At 44.6% G+C, this 27325-nt stretch overlaps 1 protein-coding gene and 1 pseudogene across 1 annotated transcript; both read right to left on the bottom strand.

Moving 5' to 3' along the window:
- Positions 1–1725: 1725 nt before the first annotated feature.
- On the bottom strand, positions 1726–4046 carry LOC137335624 (zinc finger protein 271-like; the record flags this gene model as incomplete). Its single annotated transcript, XM_068000926.1, has 1 exon — positions 1726–4046. A coding segment is annotated over one exon (1734 nt), but the record flags the coding sequence as incomplete, so codon positions are not given.
- An 8948-nt stretch (positions 4047–12994) lies between these two features.
- On the bottom strand, positions 12995–20304 carry LOC137335919 (zinc finger protein 84-like; annotated as a pseudogene).
- Between the last annotated feature and the right edge of the window lie 7021 nt (positions 20305–27325).

Here is a 27325-nt window from a genome sequence, read left to right as displayed (position 1 = left end):
AACATGAAACAAAGGGTAAAAGTCGATGGATAACTTTGTGAATGTAAATCCACTTCCAGTGGTGTGCCATAGGGCTCAGTGTTGGGTCCCTTGCTGTTTGTGGTATATATTAATGATTTGGACTTGAATGTAGGAGTGCATGATTGGCAAATTGCAGAAATTGGCTGTGTAGTTGATAGTGAAGAGGATAGCTGCAGACTCCAAGAAGATATCAATGGGTTAGTGGAATGAGCGGAAAAATGGCAAATGAAGTTCAACCCGGAGAAGTGTGAGGCAATGCACTTCGGGAGGGCAAACAGTAAAAGGGAATACGCAGTAAACAGGAATATATTGAGAGGGGTGGAGGAAGTGATAGACCCTGGAGTGCATGTGCACTGGTCCCTGAAGGTGGCAGTACAGGTAGATAAGGTTGTGAAGAAGGCATATGGAATGCTCTCCGTTATTAGCTGAGGTATGGAATACAAAAGCAGGGATGTAATGATGGAACTGTATAAAACGCTGGTAAGGCCACAGCTGGAGTATTGTGCGCAGTTCTGGTCACCACATTACAGGAAGGACGTAATTGCTCTGGAGAGAGTGCAGAGAAGATTTACAAGAATGTTGCCAGGGCTTGAAAATTGCAGCTACGAGGAGAGATTGGATAGCCTGGAGTTGTTTTCCTTGGAGCAGAGGAGGCTGAGGGGAGACTTGATTGAGGTGTACAAAATTATGAGGGGCTGAGATCGAGTAGACAGGAAGTCCCTGTTCCCCGATCGGAGAGTTCAAGAACCAAAGGACAGAGATTTAAGTTGATTGGCGGAAGGATTAGAGGGGACACGAGGAAAATCTTTTTTACCCAGAGGGTGGTGGGTGTATGGAATTCGCTACTCGAATTGGTGGTAGAGGCAGGGACCCTCAACTCTTTAAAAAAGTTCCTGGAGCTGCTACAGACCGGGTACTGGAAGGTCGGATTAGAATGAGCACCTGGTTGTTCTTCGAGACGGCACGGAAATGATGGGCCGAATGGCCTCCTTCTGTGCTGTATCTTTCCTGTGGTTACCTTATATCCATTAATACCAGGTTTTAGCTGTTGTCAGGAATAGTCCCTTCATGGTCGCCAATTGTAGGATTTAAACCACTATTTTCAGGATTATAATCTGATCCAATCTAAGGACTGGTTCCTGACAACAACAAGATCACCACTGGTACTGGTATTATAGTTAAAGGCAAAAGAGATTGAATAAGCACATCACAATTAGTACAAAAAGGTGATACTTAACATAGAAAAATGGTCAGTGTTCCTTGAAACCTCGGAAGTATCCCTCCAAGTGACTATGGCGCGGTCTCTCTCTCTCTCTCGCTGTGAGAGTTCTCTTCTTCCTTGCCAGAATCTTGCGCGCCTTCCTCAGCTTTTGAGGTCTATTCGAATCCCCTTTTTCAGTTTATGAGCAGTTCACTATCACATCCACATCTCTCAGCCTTACCATTATTCATGTCTCTCAACCTTCGGAAGTTACATTCCAAGCATAACTCCTGGTACCATCCGTGCCTTGTTGTTACAGACTGAACAGAACCTTATCTTAGAGTTTACATTGTCAGCCTTCACAGAACCGTTTCTATAAACAGACTTCTATTCACTAGCTTGCGGAGGCTCGAGATAGAGAGACCGAAGCCTGCGTGACTCCTTGATTTAATTAACCTCCAGTCCCAGTTATCTACATGTCTTTTAGACATTGTGCTATTACAGCACATTCCTCCCTTACTGCCTGTGATTTCCCCAAGGTCTGTTACTTCCCACTTTACTGTTGTCAGCATCCTTTTAGTTTTAACTGCAAACTTGACTATAATAACCATCATGCATCCTTCTCGGCCCACCAGCACTTTCTTATTGAATACACGTGACATGGTTCATACTATATTAATACACAGTACAGTTTACATTTATAGATACATAGATTCATAGCACATTTCATTCTACTTCCACTATTGATTATAATTGGACTGAATTATATCTGTTAATGGGATAATCCTTACACGTTATTCTTCCTGACTCGAAACACCATAGTTCAGTCCTGGATGTGATTAACTGCAGAATCCAACCCCTGCAGTAATATGTGAACTCGCTGGTGTCTCAGCACATGTGATGACTGAGTGAATCCCTTCCCACACACTGAGCAGGTGAACAGTCTCTCCCCAGTGTGAGTGCGTCGATGTCTTCACAATTTATATCTGTATTTAGAGCTCTTCACGCAGTCAGAACATTTAAATGGTCTCTCATCAGAGTGAACAAGTTGGTGTGTCAGCAGTTTGGATGAAATAGTGAATCCCTTCCCTCACACTGAGCAGGTGAACGGCCTCTCCCCAGTGTGAGTGTGTTGGTGAGTCAGCAGATTAATTTTGCTTTTAAATCTCTTCTCACAGTCAGAACATTTAAAAGGTCTCTCATCGGAGTGAACTCGCTGGTGTATTAGCAGGGTGGAAGATTGAGTGAATTTCTTCCCACACACGGAGCAGGAGAACGGCCTCTCCCCAGTGTGAACTCGCTGGTGCATCAGCAGGTTGGATGACCGAGTAAATCTCTTCTTACACATGGAGCAGGAGAATGGCCTCTCCCCATTGTGAATTCGCTGGTGTATCAGCAGGTGGGATGACTGAGTAAATCTCTTCTTACACACAGAGCAGGAGAACGGCCTCTCTCCAGTGTGAGTGCGTTGGTGTGTCAGCAGATTAATTTTGCTTTTAAATCTCTTCTCACAGTCAGAACATTTAAAAGGTCTCTTATCAGAGTGAACTCGCTGGTGTGTCAGCAGAGTGGATGACTGAGTAAATCTCTTCCCACACACGGAGCAGGAGAACGGCCTCTCCCCAGTGTGAACTCGCTGGTGTATCAGCAGTGTGAAGGACTGGGTGAATCCCTTCCCACACACAGAGCAGGAGAATGGCCTCTCTCCAGTGTGAATTCGCTGGTGTGCCAGCAGGTGGGATGCCCAAGTAAATCTCTTCTTACACACGGAGCAGATGAACGGCTGCTCCCCAGTGTGAGCACTTTGATGTCTCAGCAGATTAATTTTGCTTTTAAAGCTTCTCTCACAGTCAGAACATTTAAAAGGTCTCTCATCAGTGTGAACTCGCTGGTGTCTCAGCAGGGTGGATGACTGAGTGAATCTCTTCTTACACACGGAGCAGGTGAACGGCCTCTCCCCAGTGTGAACTCGCTGGTGTGACAAAAGTTGTGATGACAGTGTGAATCTCTTCCCGCTCACAGAGCAGATGAACGGCCTCTCACCAGTGTCACTGCGTTGATGTCTCAGCAGTTGGTTTCTGCTTTTAAAGCTCTTCCCACAGTCAGAGCATTTAAAAGGTCTCTCATCGGAGTGAACTCGCTGGTGTATCAGCAGGTTGGATGATTGAGTGAATCTCTTCCCACACGCAGAGCAGGAGAACGGCCTCTCCCCAGTGTGAACTCGCTGGTGTGCCAGCAGGTTGGATGACTGAGTGAATGTCTTCTTACACACGGAGCAGGAGAACGGCCTCTCCTCAGCGTGAATTCGCTGGTGTGCCAGCAGGTGCGATGACTGGGCGAATCTCTTCTTACACACGTAGCAGGAGAACTGCCTCTCCCCAGTGTGAACTCGCTGGTGTGCCAGCAGGTGGGATGACCGAGTAAATCTCTTCTTACACACGGAGCAGATGAACGGCCTCTCCCCAGTGCCACTGCGTTGATGTCTCAGAAGTTCATTTCTGCTTTTAAAACTCTTCCCACAGTCAGAGCATTTAAAAGGTCTCTCATCGGAGTGAACTCGCTGGTGTATCAGCAGGGTGGATGAATGAGTGAATGTCTTCCCACACACAGAGCAGGAGAACGGCCTCTCCCCAGTGTGAACTCGCTGGTGTCTCAGCAGGTGCGATGATCGAGTGAATCTCTTCTTACACACGGAGCAGGAGAACGGCCTCTCCCCAGTGTGACTGCGTCGATGAGTTTCCAGCTCTGACGGGTAATTGAATCCCTTCCCACAGTCCCCACATTTCCACGGTTTCTCCGTGGTCCGGGTGTCCTTGTCTCTCTCCAGGTTGGACGATCAGTTGAAGCCTCGTCCACACACAGAACACGTGTATGATTTCTCCCCGCTGTGAATTGTGTGATGTTTTTTCAGGCTGTGTAACTGGTTAAAGCTCTTTCCACAGTCAGTGCACTGGAACACTCTCACTCGGGTGTGTGTGTCTCGGTGCTTTTCCACTCACACTGATGTTTGAAATCTTCTCTCAGACAGAACAGACAAACATTTCTCCTTCCACATTCAAAGGCCGATGATATTCAGGTCCTGACGAATCGCGTGACTCTGTCAGATCTTGACGTGCTGCTTGGTTTGAGTTTCCCTCTGAAAATCCTCCCCTTCAAATACCCTGTAAAAGGAGTTTATAAAAGTCATCACTGTAAGTACAGGATAGAAATTGAGAACAGACAATTCTAGTTTCTACGGAACATTCTTTCCTCTCTTGTGCCTCAAAGCTGTAAATCCCCGTCCCACACACTCTCCCTCCTCCCTGTGCTGAAATCCAAACTCATCGCATCATCTTTCAGTGGCCCTAAACCATGAGTGAAAGGGTGAGAGAGTGAATGTGAGTACAGCATTGGGCTCGGTGTGGAGAATGTTTCAGTGGGGCAGCAGTGATCATAATCTCATTAGGTTGAGAATAGTTATGGAAAAGGACAAGGGACAGTCAAATGTGAAAATTCTTAACTGGAGGAGGGCTAATTTCAGTGAGTTAAAAAGGGATCTTGTCCGCATGGATTGGAATCAAAAATTGGCGAGCAGAACAGTAATTGAACAGTGGGAAGCCTCCAAGGAGGAGTTGGATTGGGTACAGAGTTGGATTGGGTACAGAGTAGACAGATTCCAATGAGGAGGAAAGGAACGGCATCCGAAGCTAGAGCTCCCGAGATGAATGAAGATATAGAGATCACCATTGCTCCTTCATTTACGGACGATCACTGACCGATCATCATTTCTCCTTCATTTACAGACGTTCCCTGACCGATTACTATTTCTCCTCCATTTACAGACATTCCCTGACCGATTACCATTTCTCCTTCATTCACAGACATTCCCTGACCGGTCACAATTTCTCCTGCATTTACACTCTCCCTGACCGATCACCATTTCTCCTTCATTTTCAGAAGCTCCCTGACCGATCTCCATTTCTCTTTCATTTACAGACAATCCCTGACCGATTACCACTTCGCCTCCATTTACAGACGTTCCCTGACCGATTACCATTTCTCCTCCATTTACAGACGTTCCCTGACCGACCACCACCATTTCTCCTTCATTTACAGCCGCTCCCTGACCGATCACCATTACTCCTTCATTTTTAGAAGCTCCCTGACCAATCATCATTTCTCCTTCATTTACAGACGCTCCCTGACCTGTCACCATTTCTCCTTCATTTACAGACGCTCCCTGAGAATTCCCAGTTTACACCGCGCATGCGCGGGGCCGCGGCCTTTTGTTGAGAGTTGGTCCGGAGCGAAACGGGAGAAACCGGAAACCGGCGGGTAGTGAGGGGGGATAATGTTCACTGTTTTATATTCGGGTCTGGGCCCGCACTCGGGGTTTGTGAAGCCTGAGCCTGGGCCTGAGCCCGGACCCGGGCCCCGGGGTTTATTGATCCTCTTGCTCCGATCCTCTCACCTGCACCGAACGCGCTCCTCCCGCAGCCTCGACTGGCCGCGCATGCTCAGGACACACTGCCCGATTATGAGTCACTACTGCGCCTGCGCGCTGTGTTCCACTGATTCAGATAGGGCACAATCTGTAGCGCGCTGCATGCTGGGTGGTGCAGCCGCCATTGATGATCTTAATATGTGGCCGAAAAGCAAAGACATTGGAACCAGGGAGAGCGCGTTTGGACCAAAGATAATAAAATAAACTGAAACCCCAGCTCCTCGTGCCATTTAAACCGGCAAAAACACACAGCGCAGACGCGCCCCCACTTTGGTGAACTCCAAAAAATATTTTTTTCGTAAGTTTTATTAATTTCGTTGTACTAAATGTTGCAACTGACGGGTTCGATTAATGTTTATTTTCCAACTGCAACTCAGGACCACCAGTCTCACTATTAACCCCGCCCTGATGATTAAGGGGAGTTCTGGACCAATAGCAGGAGCGGAAATTGGTTGGATGGATGCCGAACAGTTGGTCCTCCAACCAATCGGAGTGCGTGAGGGGCGGGAGTTGCGGCACCCAATGGGCGGGTCGAAGCCCAGATGTCCGTCATTGTCTGAAGCATCATTTAAAAAAAATATTTTTTCTTCAACTCCAGGAGAAAACTCGATCTTTCTGTTGCGTCTTGAAACAGATGAAATCCGATGAGGTGGAGCAAACATTTCAACATTTGTTAGAAAAACACATTAATTAAGAACAGGCAACATTGATTATTTGAGATAATTCAAGTCTACTGATAAAGGGAATGTAGTGGCTGTTGTGTAGTTGGATTGTGAAAAGGTGTTTGATAAGATGCCGGACAGGAGGCTTGTTGATTAAATTAATACTCACGGTATTAAAATGAATGGGGCAGTATGGATAGGAAGTTGTGTCAAGGGCAGAAAACAGAGAGTAGTGGTTAATGGATGTTCTTCAGACTGGAGGGATGTAAACAGTGGTGTCCCCCAGGGTCAGTGTTGTGACCATTCCTCTTCTCAATATAGAGAATGATCTCAGCTTGGGTCTGTGGGACACATGGTGAAAATCTATGCCCTCTATCTATTGACTTCTCTGCTAATGGAAATAGGTCCTTCTTATCCACTCTATCCAGGCCCCTAGTAATTTTATACACCTCAATTAAATCACCCCTCAGCCTCTTCTGATCCAAAGAAAACAGTCCCAGCCTATCCAATCTTTCCTCATAGCTAAAATTCTCCAGTCCTGGCACATCCTCTGTACTCTCCTCTGTACTCTCTCTATTGCATTTACACCCTTCCTGTATTGTGGTGACCAGTACTTTATGCAGTATCCGAGCTGTGGCCTAACCAGTGTTTTATAGAGTTCCAGCATAACCTCCCTGCTCTTACATTCTATGCCGTGTCTAATAAAGGAAAGTATTCCATATGCCTTCTAAACCACCTTGTCTACCTGTTCTGCTACCTTCAGGGATCTGTGGACATGCATTCCAAGTTCCCTCAATTCTTCTTCACCTTTCAGTATCCTCCCATTTATTGTGTGCTCCCTTGCCTTGTTTGCCATTCCCAAATGCATTCCCTCACAGTTCTCCGATTGAATTCCATTTGCCACTTTTCTGCCCACTCAACCAGTCCATTGATATCTTCCTGCAGCCTACAGCTTTCCTCCTCACGATCAACCATACGGCCAATTTTGTATCATCTGCAAACTTCTTGATCAAGCCCCCTACATTTAAGTCCAAATCATTAATATATATCACAAAAAGCATGGGACCTAGTACTGAGCCCTGCGGCACCCCACTGGAAACAACCCTCCAGGCACAAAAACACCCATCGACCATTTCTCTTTACTTCCTGCCATTGTGCCAATTTTGGATCCAATTTGCCACTCTCCCTTGGATCCCATGGGCTTGTACCTTTTTGACCAGTCTGTCACGTGGGATCGTCTTGAAAGCCTTGCTAAAATCCATGTACACCATGTACAAATCCTTGTACAAATGTGCTGCCCTTATTGACTCTCCTTGTTATCGCCTCAATAAATTCAATCAAGTTAGTCAGACACGACCTCCCCTTAACAAATCCATGCTGACTGGCCTTGATTAGCCTGTGGCTTTCCAAGTGACGGTTTATACTGTCGCTCAGAATTGACTCTAATAATTTGCCCACCACCGAGGTTCGGCTGACTGGCCTTTAATTACTCAGTCGATCCCTCGCTCCCTTTTTAAACAATGGTACAACGTTCGCAGTCCTCCAATCATCGGCACCATACCTGTATGAAGTGAGGATTGGAAAATGATGGTCTGAGCCTCCGTTATTTCCTCCCTTGCTTTTTCAACAGCCTGGGATACATTTCATCCGGTCCTGGTGATTGATCTCCCTTCAAAGATGCTAAACACTTTAAAACTTCCTCTCTCACTAAGGTTATCCCATCCAATATTTCACACTCCTCCTCCTTAACTACAACTTCTGCATTGTCCTTCTCTTTTGTGAAGACAGACGCAAAGCATTCATTAAGAACCATACCAACATCTTCCTCCTCCTCACGTAGGTTACCTTTTTAGTCTCTAATAGGCCCCACTCTTTCCTTAGTTATCCTCTTGCTCTTAATGTATTTATAAAAGATCTTTGGGTTTTCCTTGATTTTACTTGCCAATATTGTTTGATGCTCTCCCTTTCCTTTCCTAATTCCTTTTTAATTTCACCCCTGCATTTTTTATACTCCTCTAGGCTTTCTGTAGTATTTTGCTCTCGGTGTCTGACATAAGCTTTTCTTTTCTGCCTTATCTTACCCTGTATGCGCCTTGACATCAAGGGATATAATTTCATATTCATTGTTCTAAACATCACACATTACAATCTAATCTACTATATTACTCACTCTGGTTTAAGTTTATATTATGGTTGATAACAGACAAAGTCTTTTCTTTCTCCTTATCGGTTTAGAGATTCCAACGAGCCGATTCTGTGGAATGGAATGGCTGATTAGTGTTGCCATGGCGACCTGCCCGCAGTCAAGTGCCTGTTTGAGTTTCTAACTCAGACTAAACCTCTCCTCCCCATAATACACATTATATCAGACATTTGATGTCAATGTATTTTAGCCATGTTATGTTAATATCTCGAGACCTGCAAAATGTTGAGATACACAAATCTTTAAAAGTGGGAGCTCAAGTTGATAAAGTGGTTGAAAAAATACATGTGATCCTCGGTTTTACAAATAGGGGTATAGAGTACAAAAGGACAGAGGCCATGTAAACCTGTACAAGTTATTGGTTAGGCTGCGGTTAGAATATTGTGTCAAGTTTTGGGGATCTTACACTAGGAAAGGTGTCAAGGCCATGGGGAGGGTGCAGAAAAGATTCACTGAAATGATACGTCTGACGAGAGACTTTAGTTATGAGGAGAGACCAGAGAAACTGGGACTCTTTTCATTGGAACAAAGAACAGTAAGGGGAGATCTGAGGGAGGTGTTCAAATTTTGATTCTGGGCATTGTCTCCATGTGTTCGGGACACTCAATGTCTCCTAAGGACTGTGGACAGGGGAGGAGCAGATGGGTTTATCTTATCATCTTCGGGTTAAATGTTGTTCTCATCGAGATGAGCACCCAGTGTCAACACTCTCCAGTCACGTACAGCACGGGTTAGATACAGACTAAAGACCCTCTACACTGTACAATCAAACACTCCCAGGACAGGTACAGCATCGGTTAGATAGAGACAAAAGCTCCCTCAGCACTGTCCCATCGAACACTCCCAGGGCAGGTACAGCACAGGTTAGATTCAGAGTAAAGCTCCATCAGCACTACCCTATCCAACACTCCGAGGGCAACCACAGCACGGGTTAGACACAGAGTAATGCTCCCTCTACACTGTCCCATCAAACACTTCCATGGTAGGTACATCACGGGATAGATACAGACAAAAGCTCCCTCTTCTTGTCCCATCAAACAGTCCCAAGGCACGACAGCACAGGTTAGATACAGAGTGAAGCTCCCTCCACACTGTACCATCAAACCCTCCCAGGGCAGGTACAGCACCAGTTAAGTACAGAGCAGAGCTCCCGCTACACTGTCCCATCAAACACGCAGAGACCGTACAGAACAGTGTCGGATTTAAACCGCTACTTTCAGGATTATAATGTAATCCAATCTAAGGACTAGTTCGTGACAACAACAAGATCACCATGGTACTGGTATTCTGGTTAAAGGCAAAACAGATTTATTCAGCACATCACAATTCGTACAAAAATCCTCGAGATAGAGAGGCTTAAGGCCGCGTGACTCCTTGATTTAATTAAACTTCAGTCCCAGTTATCTACATGTCTTTTCAACATTATGCTATTACAGCACATCCTCCCTTAGTGTCTGTGATTTCCTCAACGTCTGTTCATTCCCACTTTGATGTCAGCATCCTTTTAGTTTTAACTGCAAACTTGACTATAATAACCATCATGCATCCTTCTCGGCCCACCAGCACTTTCTTATTGACTACACGTTACATGGTTCATACTATATTAATACACAGTACAGTTTACATTTAGAGATACATAGATTCATAGTACATTTCATTCTACTTCTACTATTAATTATAATTATACTAAATGATATCTGTTATTGGGTTAATCCTTACAATTCCCAACCTTGAGGGTGAGGTATTTATGCCGATCCCTCATACTGCATGCGAATATATTTTAGGTTCCCAGTTTTTGCTCCTCTCTATTAGGTCTTGGGTTCTTATATCTGATGATCCTGTCACTTCCATGGTGCAATTTAATCCTTTCTGATTCCTATCAAAACCACACGTGTCTACTGAATGGTCATATAAATCATCGGGTCAAATGAGGGCATCTTCACTGGAATAGCAACCCTGTAGGTTCGGTTCTATCCAAGTTAACTCTCTTAATTGGACCAACCATTGGGGTGGGGTCCAAAATCGGCTAACAGTAGCTCCTTTCACAACTCCTATATTTTGCACTCTGTAGTGTTTTGTTTTAAACACAGGTTCTGGATCTGAGACAATATAGTACACAGGGGAAAGTAAAAGGTGCTACTATATTGTCACACTTATAACATACAAGTACTGTAACAGACAAACAATCAATCACAAGCTCACGTCCGTCTGCCCGTCGGGGACCCCTGAAGTCGACGGCTGGTAATTGAGCCTGTAGTTTTCCCAGGCACCGGAAGCACTCCCAGTCCTCAGTGAAATCCTCCGAGTCTGGGAAGTCCCCGATAGTTATACTGGGGAGTAAACAAGTGGACTTGTGGCGGACGGCCAGGTCAAACAGCTGGTGGCCTTGAGGCGTCTTGCGCGATGTAAACACGTTTAGCTGCTGACAACACTTGTGATATGTCATACAGTTCACCCTTATGTTACACACTCTGAACAGGGTATTGGGTATCGTTCGGTTCATACTACATGGGAATTCCTACTCCTAGTTCCAATCAACTTCTGGCTCCCTACCTCGTGGCATTCATGCTTGATCGGACAAAATTTGATGAATTTTCTGATTTTACATAAATCTGTATCTCCATTGATAAGATTTAGATTTAAACCATATTCTTGCATCTCCATTTTGAACCTGAATGGTTCAAATTTTGGGTCAATTTTCACCTTAACCCGTAGCCTTAAAACAAAACAAATCAAATGTTTTTCAAAAGAAGAAAAGCAGATTGGATCAAGGCTGATGATTGCTTTTCCTTCTCTATTTAATTTTGAATTATTGAAACAAAATCACCATGCTGTGACATTTGATATCTGCCGATATCTGCAGCTAAGGTCTTAAATTTTTAACACCACTGGATCGCTTCCTGCCCCAAATTCCTCCAGCAAAGATTGCACCGTTACTTTGTAAAGCCATTTCATGTAAAAGAACGCCTCTTGGTAATCCTGCACCATCAACACTCATGTGGTCCCGAAAATCAGGGTCACCTGTTTTAAACGAAACACATAAAATCCATTGTGGCTCTTCCTGAGAGCCCATGGGGTTAATTTGTCAAATCATCATTTATTATTTCTTTTGTCCAAAGGAATAATCCCTTTACCCGAAACAAATCCAGAAAACAAAACAGGAGAGAGAGGGACTGCCCAGCCCCCCTCCCTCCCTCCCTCTCTGGAGCTGGCAGCCTGTCTGAAATAAAGCCTGTCTCTCCCACGCACAGATGTACGTAGGACTGCCAACTGGAATTTCCAACTCCAAATCCTTCTCTCTGTGTTTTCAAGATGTAACCACATTAAGAAAAATGTTTTGTGTTTTTGATTTCATTTATTCCCTCAGGGGAGGAGGGTTTAGGGGTCCTCACCATACACTCCTGAAGAAAGGAGGTGTCTCCCTTCAATATTCACAAAAATCATTGTTTTTATCAAGAGACAATAAAATTGTTTACAGTACCTGCTCTTTCCACTTTCAGAATGCTGTGACTCCAAAGGTGTCAGATCAAAATCTTAAAAAAAACTAGTGCAGTCCAAATACTTAACTTCAGCAATACAGAAGTACGAGTTAGTTACTTCTTGCTTCTCAAAACCTTCAGGGGTGAGGGAGGAATCAATCACAATCGCACAAAATGCTTCGAAGAAGTTCAAATTAATTTATAACCAGAGACCATCCTGCAACTGTAACTTGTAATTCTTTAAAGCTGCACTTTATCTTTTCTTTTATAATTAAATCTCATTTTGTCAATTATTTTATATGAATGCAAAGGTTGTTGCTTGGTGAAATGAAAACAGATGTCGGTGTCCTTGGAAGGGGTTATTTTTTGCAGAAACAAAACGACGGAGCCAGATATCAGATGCACGCAGCGTTCTCAGCTTATGTCAACACAGCTTTCACGTAAATTATTAAAAAAAAACATTCGTACAGGGAAATAGCATCTCTGTTCGTACATTTTAGTTTTTAGTTCGTCCAGTATTTCCAGACTGTTGTGATCAAAGTTTTGTTGAGGTCCCCCTCAATTTCTAATTGTTTCTTAAGTGTTATAATTTGCTATCATCGCCATAATACAACTCTAGCTTTCCAATTCATTGTTTTTTCACATACTTTCGTGGGTATGATTGCAACCAACTCTCCGAGTGTTCCAGGTTTCCTGCTTTTCCTATCAAGGTGATATCAGATATCCTTTTTTATCTCTTCCGTTTTTGGGTCACTTTTTTTTCAAACCACAGCCAATCACAAGATAAAAAGGGGTGTGCTGTCAGAGCTAACAGCTATCACACTTTAGGACAACTAAGATTAATCGCAAAATTATCAAAATTGATGCCCTGTACTAGACAACAAGATGTCGTTCTTCGATTTACAGTTACACAACATTAATTACTTACACCAATTCACACTCACCAATACTCAACACAACTTAAACTTCAAATCACTTGAATTTAAGAAATTCAAAATGCCAATTTTTCTGTGAAGATCCCATGTCTGGAATTTGACACACTCACATTTTATAAGAACCAGAATTTAATAGGTCACTTAACCTTAATAACGCCAATTTTAATTCAGCAATCTCAGAATTAAACACAAGACAAAACAGATACATTACACAAAAGAGGAAAACACGTAAGACGCAGTAAGAAAGGGGCGTGGCCCACAACACCAACAGAAAACACTCACAATAAAGGCAGGCTTTTTAAAGAGACAGTACACTGAAAACAAAAGAACACATTCTGTAGTTATTATCCCTCCCTTTTTAAATCATTTATCCTTCATCTCTGCACTCCATTTTCAATCTCTAATTTTTCCTACTTAACTTAATTCTAAATGATTTAAAATCTCATGTTGAAAGCCCTTTTTACCAGGCTTGTTTTTACTCCCATGTTGAAAAGCTTTCTTGTTTCGGGCAGCAGCTTGGTTAAAGACAATAAACGGAAGGCCACCTCCCAAGTCCGAAGTGAGAGCGGATAAAATAACATTCTTCATATCACTGTCTTCAAAATTGGGGTGGTAATTCCGAAACGTCTGTCGACACTGTCTTAATTCTGGGGGGCACGTTTGTGGACTAATTGGTCCTAATTGTTGGTCACATGCTTGTAGTTCGGAATAATCTAAGGGCTGAGACCGTTGGGATGCACCTGCCCAGGGGACCCCAGGTGGAGAATTTGCTCCTCCCGCTGCTGGTGCTGCACCTGGTACATTGGGAACTACCCGAGTTCTGATAATAACACTCACCGGGTTTTCTGCACTTGGGGAATCAAGTGGGCCTTGTCTTCGCCAGGGGCTTTTCCCTCAATTTGGGCAACGGAAACCGGTTTCTCCTCACGGTTCACATGGGGCGGGGGATCTAGTGCAGGGAGGGGTGGCAGAGGGGGATATAAGTTCTCACTACACTCATTTCTTTCTTGACCATAATCCACGTCAGGGTCCCCCCAGGGTCACTGCCGCTACCACTGCATGTTACACGCTCAGTTGTTTTTCTAACTGGCTAACTCTGGTATGGCATTGACGATGATCCGCCTCTCTCTGGGGGTGCTTGAGAGCTTCTCTCAAAGCATCTCTTGCATCCTCAAAGTTTTTAGTGAGGCGAGTATTGTCTTTCATTACAGTTTCTAGCTGACATCATATTTCTTCTAAATTATGTAATGCTGATCCAGCATTTACAGCCTTAACACTTTGATGTTACATGATTGCAGCTGCCGATGCAACTTGGTATTTTAGACCATCAACCTGACTATCTTTCTCGGCAAGTTCTTTCTGCTGCCATTTTAACTGGTCATCAACCTGACTATCTTTCTCGGCAAGTTCTTTCTGCTGCCATTTTAACTGGTCATCAACCTGACTATCTTTCTCAGCAAGTTCTTTCTGCTGCCGTTTTAACTGTTCATTCTGTACCAGGATAATGTGCCGATCTTGTCCCGTGCAATACGAGGGTGCAGAAGTGATCAAGCGGATCGCCCTATTCCGCCTCCATTTTTTACGCCACGGCGTCCTTCAATGTAACTTCCGGGCCTTTACCCAACCATTCTAACAATAAGACCTGTACATCGGTCCCACTACAGTTTTTCTTGATCCGGGTACTATACTCCTTCCAAAGATCCCCGTTCGGCATCTTAGTGTACTTTAGAGAGCCACTATCCGTTTGTTATTACTAATCCCCCACAAGGATTGACTGGTGATCAAGTGATAACCCTCGCGTCCGTTACCCTATATCCAGTAATACCAGGTTTTGGCTGTTGTCAGAAATAGTCCATTCGTGGTCGCCAATTGTAGGATTTAAACCACTACTTTCAGGATCATAATCTAATCCATCTAAGAACTGGTTCCTGACAACAACAAGATAACCACGGTACTGGTATTATGGTTAAAGGCAAAACAGATTTATTAAGCACATCACAATTAGTACAAAAAGGTGATACTTAACAAAGGGGAATAGTCACAGTCTGTTCCTTGAAACCTTGGAAGTATCCCTCCATGTGACTGCAGCGCGGTCTCTCTCTCTCTCTCTCTTTTGCTGTGATCTGTTGACTGAAGAGTTCTCTTCTTCCTTGCTCGAATCTTGCGCGCCTTCCTCAGCTTTTGAGGTCTCTTCTTATTCCCATTTTCAGTCTCTGTGGCAGTTCACCATCGCATCCACATCTCTCAGCCTCACCATTATTCATGTCTCTCAACCTTCAGAAGTTACATTCCAAGCATAACTCCTGGTACCATCCGTGCCTTGTTGTTACAGACTTAACAGTACCTTATCTTAGAGTTGACATTGCCAGCCTTCACAGAACCGTTTGTATAAACAGACTGCTATTCACTAGCTTGTGGAGGCTCGAGATAGAGAGGCCTAAGCCTGCGTGACTCCTTGATTTAATTAACCTTCAGTCCCAGTTATCTACATGTCTTTTAGACATTATGCTATTCCAGCACATCCTCCCTAAGTGCCTGTGATTTCCCCAAGGTCTGTAAATTACCACTTTAATGGGTTAATCCTTACACATTGTTCTTCCTGACTCCAAACACCATTGTCAAGGAGACTTCTGTTCCGTGCCTAGTAACTCTGAACCATGGAAGAGAGCGGCTGGGACACATTTCTTACACGCCTCAAGATTAACCCGCACGGCGACTTTGCTGTCAGGGAAGAGAGACGAGAAAGACCAAAGTGCTGTTTGTCCCTCTCAGTGTGGCCTTGAAGGACTGTGTCCAGGCTGAAGTTCTGCTCTACCGGACGATCCTCCCCCCAAATTGTCCTTTCTGAACTCCAGTCAGGTGATGCTATACACTCAGGTGGGAAAGAACAAAATCTACAACAAGGTGTTTAAAACAAAGCTTATTTATTTAACGTGTCCAGAATATTAAACTCTAGCCCAGTTATAGGGGTTATTAACATCAGCAGAAACAAACCCCAACTGTCAGAATGAACATGGTTCAGTCCTGGATGCGATTAACAGCAGAATCCAACCCTGCAGTCATATGGGGAAAACTCTCCAGTGGCTGGAGTCATATCTGGCACAAAGGAAGATGGTGGTGGTTGTTGGAGGCCAATCATTGCCTCCAACAACCACCAGGAGATCCTCAGGGCAGTGTCCTAGGCCCAACCATCTTCAGCTGCTTCATCAATGACCTCCCCTCCATCATAAGGTCAGAAATGGGGATGTTCGCTTATGATTGCACAGTGTTCAGTTCCATTCGCAACCCCTCAAATAATGAAGCAGTCCAAGCCCGCATGCAGCAAGACCTGGACAACATCCAGGCTTGGGCTCATAAGTGGCAAGTAATATTCGCGCCAGACAAGTGCCAGGCAATGACCATCTCCAACAAGAGAGAGTCTAACCACCTCCCCTTGACATTCAACTGCATTACTATCGCCGAAATCCTCACCATCAACATCCTGGGGGTCACCATTGACCAGAAACTTAACTGGACCAGCCATATAAATACTGTGGCTACAAGAGCAGGTCAGAGGCTGGGTCTTCTGCGGCAGGTGACTCACCTCCTGACTCCCCAAAGCATTTCCACCACCAACAAGGCACAAGTCAGGAGTGTGATGGAATACTCTCCACTTGCCTGGATGAGTGCAGCTCCAACAACACTCAAGAAGCTCGACACCATCCAGGACAAAGCAGCCCGCTTGATTGGCACCCCATCCACCACCCTAAACATTCACTCCCTTCACTGCAGTCGCACTGTGGCTGCAGTGTGTACCATCCACAGGATGCACTGCAGCCATTCGCCAAGGAATCGTCGACAGCACCTCCCAAACCCGCGACCTCTACCACCTAGAAGGACAAGAGCAACAGCTACATGGGAACAACAACATCTGCACGTTTCCCTCCAAGTCACACACCATCCCGACTTGGAAACATATCGCCGTTCCATCATCGTCGCTGGGTCAAAATCCTGGAACTCCCTTCCTAACAGCACTGTGGGAGAACCTTCACCACACAGACTGCAGCGATTCAAGAAGGCGGCTCACCACCACTTTCTCTGGGGCAATTAGGGATGGGCAATAAATGCCGGCCTCGCCAACGACACCCACATCCCATTAACGAATAAAAAAAATGTGAACTCGGTGGTGACTCAGCACGTGTGATGACTGAGTGAATCCCTTCCCACACACGGAGCAGGTGAACAGTCTCTCCACAATGTGCGTGAGTTGATGTGTCAGCAGTTCATTTCTGCTTTTAAAGCTTTTTTCACAGTCACTGCATGAAAAGGTCACTCAATAGTGTGAACAAGTTGATGTCTCAGAAGGTGGGATGAATTAGTGAATCCCTTCCCACACACCGAGCAGGTGAACAGTCTCTCCCCAGTATTAGTGTGTTGGTGTTTCAGCAGATCATTTGTGCTTTTAAAGCCCTTCTCACAGTCAGAACATTTAAAAAGTCTCTCCCCAGGGTGAGTACGTTGGTGTGTCAGCTGATTCCTGTTGCTTTTAAATCTCTTCCCACAGTCAGAACATTTAAGAGGTCTCTCATCACAGTGAACTCGTTGGTGTGTCAGAAGGTGGGAAGACCGAGTGAATCTCTTCTTACACACGGAGGAGGTGAACGGCCTCTCCCCAGTGTGAGTGCGTTGATGTCTCCACAGTTCATATTTGCTGTTATAGCTCTTCTCACAGTCAGAACATGTAAAACGTCTCTCCCCAGAGTGAACAAGTTGGTGCATCAGCAGTTCGGATGAAATAGTGAATCCCTTCCCTCACACGGAGCAGGTGAACGGCCTCTCCCCAGTGTGAGTACGTTGGTGTGTCAGCAGATTCCTTTTGCTTTTAAATCTCTTCCCACAGTCAGAACATTTAAAAGGTCTCTCATCAGTGTGAACTCGCTGGTGTCTCAGCAGATGGGATGGCCGAGTAAATCTCTTCTTACACACAGAGCAGGGAAATGGCCTTTCCCCAGTGTGAGTGCATTGGTGTGTCAGCAGATTAATTTTACTTTTAAACCTCTTCTCACAGAGAGAACATTTAAAAGGTCTCTTATCAGAGTGAACTCGCTGGTGTGTCAGCAGGTTGGATGACTGAGTGAATCTCTTCCCACACACAGAGCAGCAGAACGGTCTCTCCTCAGTGTGAACTTGCTGGTGTATCAGCAGGTGGGATGACCGAGTGAATCTCTTCTTACACACAGAGCAGATGAACGGCCTCTCCCGAGTGTGAGCGCTTTGATGCCTCAGCAGATTAATTTTGCTTTTAAACCTCTTCTCACAGTCAGAACATTTAAAAGGTCTCTCATTGGAGTGAACTTGTTGGTGTCTCAGCAGGGTGGATGACTGAGTGAATCTCTTCCCACACACAGAGCAGGAGAACTTACTCTTGCCAGTGTGAACTCGCTGGTGTATCAGCAGGGTGGGGGACTGAGTGAATCTCTTCCCACGCAGAGAGCAGGAGAAGGGCCTCTCCCCAGTGTGAACTCGCTGGTGTGCCATCAGGTGGGATGACTGAGTAAATCTCTTCTTACACAAGGAACAGGAGAACGGCCTCTCCCCAGTGTGAGCGCTTTGATGTCTCAGCAGATTAATTTTGCTTTTAAAGCTCCTCTCACATTCAGAACATTTAAAAGGTCTCTCATCAGTGTGAACTCGCTGGTGTCTCAGCAGGTTGGATGACTGAGTGAATCTTTTCTGACACACGAAGCAGGTGAACGGCCTCTCCCCAGTGTGACTGCGTCGATGAGTTTCCAGCTCTGACGGGTAATTGAATCCCTTCCTACAGTCCCCACATTTCCACGGTTTCTCCGTGGTCCGGGTGTCCTTATGCCTCTCCAGGTTGGGCGATCAATTGAAGCCTCATCCACACACACAACACGTGTACCGTTTCTCCCCACTGTGAATGGTCTGATGTTTTTGCAGACTGTGTAACTGGTTAAAGCTCTTTCCACAGTCAGTGCACTGCAACACTCTCACTCGGGTGTGTGTGTCTCGGTGCTTTTCCACTCACACTGATGTTTGAAATCTTCTCTCACAGACAGAACAGAGAAACATTTCTCCTTCCACATTCAAAGGCCGATGATATTCAGGTCCTGATGAATCGAGTGACTCTGTCAGATCTTGACGTGGTATTTTGGTTTGAGTTTCTCTCTGCAAATCCTCCCCTTCTAATACCCTGTAAAAGGAGTTTATAAAAGTTATCACTGTAAGTACAGGATAGAAATTCGGAACAGACAATTCTAGTTTCTATGGAACATTATTTCCTCTCTCATTCCTCAAAGCTGTAAATCCCCATCCCACACACTCTCCCTCCTCCCTGTGCTGAAATCCAAACCCATCGCATTATCTTTCAATATCCCTAAACCATGAGCAAAACGGTGAGAGAGCGTGAGAGAGTGAACGTGAGAGAGTGGTTGAGGTAGAGTGTGAGAAACTGAACATGAGAGAGTGAATGTGATTGCAGCAGTGGGCTCGGTGTATAGAATGAAGTGGGGCAGGTGCAGCATGTTTCATTGGGGCAGCATTAGGTTTAGAATAGTAATGGAAAAGGACAAGGGACAATCAAATGTGAAAATTCTTAACTGGAGGAGGGCTTATTCCGGTGAGTTAAAAAGGGATCTTGACCAGGTGGATTGGAATCAAAAATTGCCATAGCATATAAGGCTACGGACCAAATGCTGGAATATGGGATTAGAGTAGACAGGGCTGATGGCCGGCGCGGACACGATGGGCCGAAGGGCCTCTATCCGTGCTGTATAACTCTATGACTCTATGACTCTAGATCAGTAATTGAATGGGAGGCCTTCAGGGAGGTGTTGGTTTAGGTGCAGAGTAGACAGATTCCCACGAGGAGGAAAGGAACGGCCTCCAAAGCTGGATCTCCCTGGATGACTAAAGGTGTAGAGATCACTATTTCTCCTTCATTTACAAACCTTCCCTGCCCGATCATCATTTCTCCTTCATTTACAGACGCTCCCTGACCGATCACAATTCCTCCTTCATTTACAGGCGCTCCCTCACTTATCACCATTTTTAATCATTTAAAGATGGTCCCTAACCAATCACCATCTCGCCTTCATTTACAGACACTCCCTGTTCGATCACCATGTCTCCTTCATTTACAGACGCTCCCTCATCGATCACTATTTCTCCTTCATTTACAAACAATCCCTGAACAATCACCATTTCTCCTTCATTCACAGACGCTTGCTGACCGATCACCATTTCTCCATCATTTACAGATGGTCCTTGACCGATCACCATTTTATCTTCATTTACATACGCTTCCTGACCGATCACCATTTCACCTTCATTTATAGACACTCCCTGACCGATCATCATTTCTCCTCCATTCACAGACCCTCCCTGAACGATCACCATTTCTCCTCCATTCACAGACACTCCCTGACCGATCACCATTTCTCCTTCATTTACAGACACTCCCTGACCAATAACTATTTCTCCTTCATTTACAGACGCTCCCTGACCGATCACCATTTCTCCTTCATTTACAGACGCTCCCTTACCGATCACCATTTCTCCTTCATTTACAGACGCTCCCTGACCGATCACCATTTCTCCTTCATTTGCAGACGCTCCCTGAGAAGTCCCAGTTTACACCGCGCATGCGCGGGTCCGCGGCCTTTTGTTGAGAGTTGGTCCGGAGCGAAACGGGAGAAACCGGAAACCGGCGGGTAGTGAGGGGGGATAATGTTCACTGTTTTATATTCGGGTCTGGGGCCGCACTCGGGGTTTGTGAAGCCTGAGCCTGGGCCTGAGCCCGGACCCGGGCCCCGGGGTTTATTGATCCTCTTGCTCCGATCCTCTCACCTGCACCGAACGCGCTCCTCCCGCAGCCTCGACTGACCGCGCATGCTCAGGACACACAGCCCGATAATGAGTCACTACTGCGCCTGCGCACTGTGCTCCACTGATTCAGATAGGGCACAATCTGTACCGCGCGGCATGCTGGGGGATACCACCGCCATTGATCGTCTTAATATCTGGACGAAAAGCAAAGACATTGGAAGCAGTGAGATCGCGTTTGGACCATGGATAATAAAATAAACTGAAACCCCAGCCCTTCGTGCCATTTAAACCGGAAAAACACATAGCGTAGACGCCCCCCCACCCCCACGTTGCAGAAATCCAGAAAATATTTTGTCGGTAACTTTTATTAATTTCGTTTTATTAAATGTTGCAACTGACGGGTTCAATTAATGTTTATTTTCCAACTGCACCGCAGGACCGCCAGTCTCACCATTAACTCCGTCCTGGTGATTAAGGAGAATTCCGGACCATTTGGAGTTGCGGAAATTTATAGGAATTTCCTGCAACTAGTGGGATGCCGCAGGGATCAATGCTGGGGACCTCAACTATTTAAAATATATATCAATAACTTTGATGATGGAACAGAGTGTCTTGTGGCCAAATTAGCTGATGATACAAAGATAGGTGGAAAAGCAACTTGCGATGAGGACACAAAGTGTCTGCAAAGGGATATTGACAGGTTAAGCGAATGAGCAAAAATTTGGCAGATGGAATCTTATGTGGGAAAATGTGAAGTCATCCACATTGGGAGGAAAAATAAAAAAGCAAAATATTGTTTGAACGGAGAAATACTAAAAAATGCTGTGGAACAGAGGGATCTGGTGTCCTCGTACACGAAACACCAAAAGTGAACATACAGTTGCAGCAGGTAGTCCGGAAGGCAAACAGAATATTGGCCTTAATTTCCAGGGGTATGAAGTGTAAAAGCAGGGAAGTCATGCTACAACTGTACAGGATGCTGGTGAGACCACATCTGAGGTACTGTGTACAGTTCTGGTGACCTTATTTAAGGAATGACAGACTTGCATCGGAGGCAGTTCGGAGAAAGTTCAGTAGGTTGATTCCGGGTATGGAAGGTTTGTGTTATGTGGAAAGATTGAACAGGTTGGGTCTATACTCATTGGAATTTAGAAGAATGAGAGGAGATCTTATTGAAACATGCAAGATTCTGATGGGACTTGATAGGGTAGATGCCGAGAGGATGTTACCCCTCATGGGGGTATCTAAATCGAGGGGGCATAGTATAAGAATAAGGGGTCGCCCGTTTAAGACGGAAATGAGGAGGAATTTCTTCTCCCAGAGAGCCGTGAATCTTTGGAATTCTTCACCCAAAAAGCTGCGGAGGCTGAGTCATTGAATACATTCAAGGCTGAGTTAGACAAATGTTTGATCAGCAAGGGAGTTAAAGGATATGGGGAAAGGGCGGAAAAGTGGAGATTAAGGTAAAAATCGGATCAGCCATGATCTCATTAAATGGCTGAGCAGGCTCGAGGGGCCGAATGACCTATTCCTGCTCCGATCTCTTATGGTCTTATGGTAAATTGACTGGAGGGATGAGCGGACAGTTGGTCCTTCCACCAATCGGAGTGTGTGAGGGGCGTGAGTTGCGGCACTGAATGGGCGGGTCTAAGCCCAGTTGTCCGTCATTGTCTGAAGCATCATTTTTAAAGATTAATTTATCTGAAGCTCCAGGAGAAAACTCGACCTTTCTGTTGTGGTTTGAAATAAATGAAACCAGATGAGGTGGAGCAAACATTTCAACATTTGTTGGAAAAACACATTAATTAAGAACAACCAACATGGATTATTTGAGATATCTCAAGTCTACTGATAAAGGGAATGTAGCGGAGGTTGTGTAGATGGATTGTGAAAAGGTGTTTGATACGATGCCGGACAGGAGGCTTGTTGATAAAATTAATACCCACGGTATTAAAATGAATGGGGCAGGGTGGATAGGAAGTTGTGGAAAGGGCAGAAAACAGGGAGTAGTGGTTAATGGATGTTCTTGAAACAGAACAGATGTACACAGTGGTGTCCCCCAGGGTCAGTGTTGGGACCATTGCTCTTCTCATTATAGAGAATGATCTGAGCTTGGGTCTGTGGGACACAAGGTGAAAATCTCGAGTTGACGCCAAAATTTGCAGCGTGGGGAACTGTGAAGAGGAGTCAGTGACGTCATTGTGACGTCCACAGGTTCGGAATCAGGCAGGTGAAGTTTAATGGAGAGAAATGTGACGTCATACATTTTGAGAGGAAGAAAAATGAGATTAAATGTAAACTAAATGGTCAAAGTTTTAAAGTAGAGGAGCAGAGAGACTTAGGGGTGGAAGGTTCTAACTAATACGTTGTCTTATTAATTAACAAGTCTGAGAGTCAGCAACTTTAATACCTTATTAAGAAATATATGAGTAAATTCTCTTTCCTCTACCGTACCAGAGTAAACATGCATGGCCCCCGTGTACACGAGATGATCCCTCTGGATGGAACCTCAGGCGCCCTGAGCTTGATCTCCAGTGTCTCCAGTCCCGACTGCCCTTTACATCAGTATCCCCTCACTTTTATACACTGTAGTGACCCATCCCTGTCACTGGAGCTGGATCTTCCATAGTCTGTGGTTCACAGGGACACATTGCTTGGTTCCCAGCAGTTATTTTTCTTCAGCAGCGTTCTCATGACCCCTAAACTATCATGCTTACTGTTAATTAGAATCATGGAGTCAAAGGAATTTACGGCACAGAAAGAGACCGTTCGGCCCATCGTGTCTGTGCCAGCCGAAAAAGAGCTGTCCAGCTTAATCCCACTTTCCAGCTCTTGGTCTGTCGCCTTATAGTTTACAGCACTTCAAGTACATACCCACGTACTCTTTAAACGCGATGAGGGTGTCCGCCTCTACCATCCTTTCAGGCAGTGAGTTGCAGACCCCACAACCCTTGGGCGAAAGAATTTCTCCTCAGCTCCCCACTAAACCTCCTACCAATCACTTTAAATCTATGCCCCTGGTTACTATCCTCTCTGTGAAGGGATATGTGTCCTTCCAATCCACACTAGGCCCCTCATAATTTTGTACACCTCAATTAAATCTTCATTCAGCCTCTTCTGTTCCAAAGAAAACATCCCCAGCCTATCCAATCTTTACTCTTAGCTAAAATTCAGCAGTCCAGGCAACATCCTTGTAAATCTTTCATGCCTTGTATAAAATGTCTGTTATTTGAAAGTCGTGACATTGATCAAAGTCTGCGTTCCGTTTTCTTGCCATTTGTGTCAAGATTTGGAAAAGATCTGCTACCTGACACTTTAAATGTTGCCGACTTTAACTGTAGCTCACAGTGTCTGAACAGTTACTGTTAACATTGGCGTTTTATGTATCTTCTTGTGTTCCATCTCCTTAACAAAACAAGCTGATCACAGCAATGTTTTCATCAAATGGAATCCCAGTGTGAAAAAATGCACAATTTCAGAGCGAAGCAACATATGCAAGATTGGTGGGAGATGCGACTGGAGGGAATGGGTCTGGGCAGTGAGAACATCTCTTGAGCATTAAGATATTCAGTATCCGAAGAAGCAGGGAGATTAGGTCGTTGTGTCTATTTATCCAGGTATCTGCAAAATCCATCGTCTCTCAATGCGCAGCATCATTCTTCCCCTCTCCTGCTTTCCAGTTAAGGTTTTTTACTCGTTCAGTCGCAGTATTTACTTTGAACATCTATTTCACCGGCATCTGGAGGAGCAGAGGAAGCTGGAGATAAAGTAATGACAGCAACAGAAGGAGATGGCTCGTGATGGCAGAATCTTGTGTGTGTCAATTGCTTCAAGTGAGACATGACAGTCCTGCGTTGCCTTGCATCATTCCAAGGAGCTGCACTGATTCGGTGCGTGCGTTTTGGAAATGGAAACAGTTACACCAGCAGCTTGTGGTAATATTTCCCCTCACTGTCCATTTCATGTACCTGCCTACCCGCACTTGGTGCTGTCGTTGTCTGAACGAGTCTTTCATGTTCGAACAGCAAATTCCATTTTGTGCGAGCAACTTGTCTGGGACGAAAGTGACGTGAGTTTCAAAGGGACAAGTCGGAAAGGCAGCGTTGGTCTGCTTGCTTGAATTAAAATTGCAGCGGATTCGCTGGTGGTCCAGTGCTGAGGATTCGGCGCTCTCGCCGCCGCGGCACCATGTTTGATTCCCGATCAGGGAACTTGACTTTCCTGGTGTTGTTCAAAATAGCACCAACCAAATTCCCCCGACTGAGCACAAAGCTCGCTCCTGATCATCATGAGCAATTTCACCGCTCCTGCCTGAACAGCCAGCAGCCCATCATTCTTCAATTTTACAACCCATAAGAGCGATACACAATGCACTTTCTTGCCTTCTGTAAAATGCCTCCTGTTCGAAAGTCGTGCCGCTCATCAAAGTCTGCATGAAGGTTTCTTGCCATTTCTGTCATGATTTCGAAAAGATCTGCTGCCTGACACTTTAAATGTTGAAGAACCTTTAAATGTAGCTCACAGTGTTCGAACAGTCACTGTTATCATTAGCCTTTGATGTATCTTCTTTTACTCCATTTCCTGAACAACACCAGCTGATCACAGCTTCGTTTTCTTTAAGTTGAATCCCAGTGTGAAAAAATGAACAATTTCAAAGCTAAGCAACGTGTGCAAGATTGGAAGGAGAGTGCGAGAGGAGATAATTGGCTTGGATCAGTGATCTCTTGAGCATTCAGACATTCATTATCTGTAAGAAGCACGGAGATGATATTTTTGTCGAGATTTATCAGTGTAGAAAAGAAGCAGGGTGTTGAGATACTTTTGTCCATTCATCCTGCTACCTACAAAATCCTTTGCCTCCCAATGCCAAGCATCTTTCTTTCCAATCCCCTGATCTGCAGGGAAGTCTTGGTTTCATTAATTCTCCGTGCTTGCTGCAAACATCTAATTCACCTGGCAGATCTGGCCTTGTCTTCCAGACATAATACGTCCCATCGTGCTGACATGATGTTAGCAACTCAAGATAAGCTGTTTTATGTTGATGGAATGCATTCGAGCCAGTTTTCTTGATCAATATGTCGAGGAACCAACAAGGGAACAGGCTATTTTAGATCTAGTATTGTGCAATGAGACAGGATTAGTTAGTAATCTTATTGTAAATGATCCTCTGTGGAAGAATGATCAGAATATGATAGAATTTATTATTGAGTTTGAGAGTGATGTCGTTAAGTCCGAAACTAGGGTCTTGAATTTAAACAAAACCAATAACTTAGTTATGAGGGGTGAGTTGGCTCAGGTAGTTTGTGAAATTGGATTAAAAATATGATGGTAGATTAGCAATGGCGAACATTTAAAGACATAATTCATAATTCTTCAACAAGATTACATTTGCTTGAGGATTAAAAACTTCACCGGAAAAGTGGTTCTACCTTGGTTAACTGGAGAAATTAATGATAGTATTAGGTTAAAAGAGGCTTACAATGTTGACAAAAAGAGTAGTAAGCCTGAGGATTAGGAGGGTTTTTAGAAATCAGCAAAGGATGACCAAGAAATTGCTAAAATGGGAGAAAATAGAATGAAGGTAAACCAGCAAGAAATATTAAAATGGATTGTAAGAGCTTCTCCAAGTATGTATAAAGCAAGAGATTAGCGAAAGTAAACATGGGTCCCTTGGAGACAGAGACAGGAGAATTTACAATGGAGAAAACGGAAATGGCAGAGACGTTAAACAAGTATTTTGTATCTTTCTTCACAGTAGAAGACACAAAAATCATACCAGAATTATTGGGGAACCAAGGTTCTAATTTGAGTGAGGAACCGAAAGCAGTGAAGATTAGTAATGAAAAAGTACTGGAGAAATTAATGGGACTAAAAGCTAACAAATTCATTGGACATGATGGCTTACATCCTCGGGTTTTAAAAGAGGTGGCTGCAGAGAAAGTGGATGCATTGGATTTACCTTCCAGAGTTCCCAGGATTCTAGAAAGGTCCCCATGGATTGGAAGGTACCAAATGTAACCCCGCCATTCAAGAAAGGAGGGTGAGAGAAAACAGCGAACTACAGCCCATTTAGCCTGACAATAGTAGTGTGGAACTTGGGAGAATCGATTACTAGGGACGTGGTAACAGGGCACTTAGAAACTCATAATATGATTAGGCACATGGAACACGGTTTTATGAACGGGAAATCGTGTTTGACAACTCTATTAGAGGTTTTGAGGGTGTAAATAGCAGGGTAGATAAGGGAGAACCAGTGGATATAGAATATTTGGATTTTCAAAAGGCGTTCGACAAGGTGCCACACAAAATGTTGTTAAACAAGATAAGGGCTCATGGGATTGTGGGTAATATATTAGCATGGATTGGGGATTTGTTGACGTACAGAAAACAGAAAGTCGCAATGAACAGGTCATTTTCGTGTTGGCAGGTTGTAACCAATTGGGTGCCGTGAAGATCAGTGCTTGGGCCTCAGATATTTACAATCTATATTAATGACTGAGATGAGGGAACCGAG

This window comes from Heptranchias perlo, chromosome 20 (genome assembly GCF_035084215.1).
Source record: "Heptranchias perlo isolate sHepPer1 chromosome 20, sHepPer1.hap1, whole genome shotgun sequence".
In the NCBI taxonomy this organism is placed as follows: Eukaryota; Metazoa; Chordata; class Chondrichthyes; order Hexanchiformes; family Hexanchidae; genus Heptranchias; species Heptranchias perlo.
This window is presented reverse-complemented; position numbering and strand designations above follow the sequence as displayed.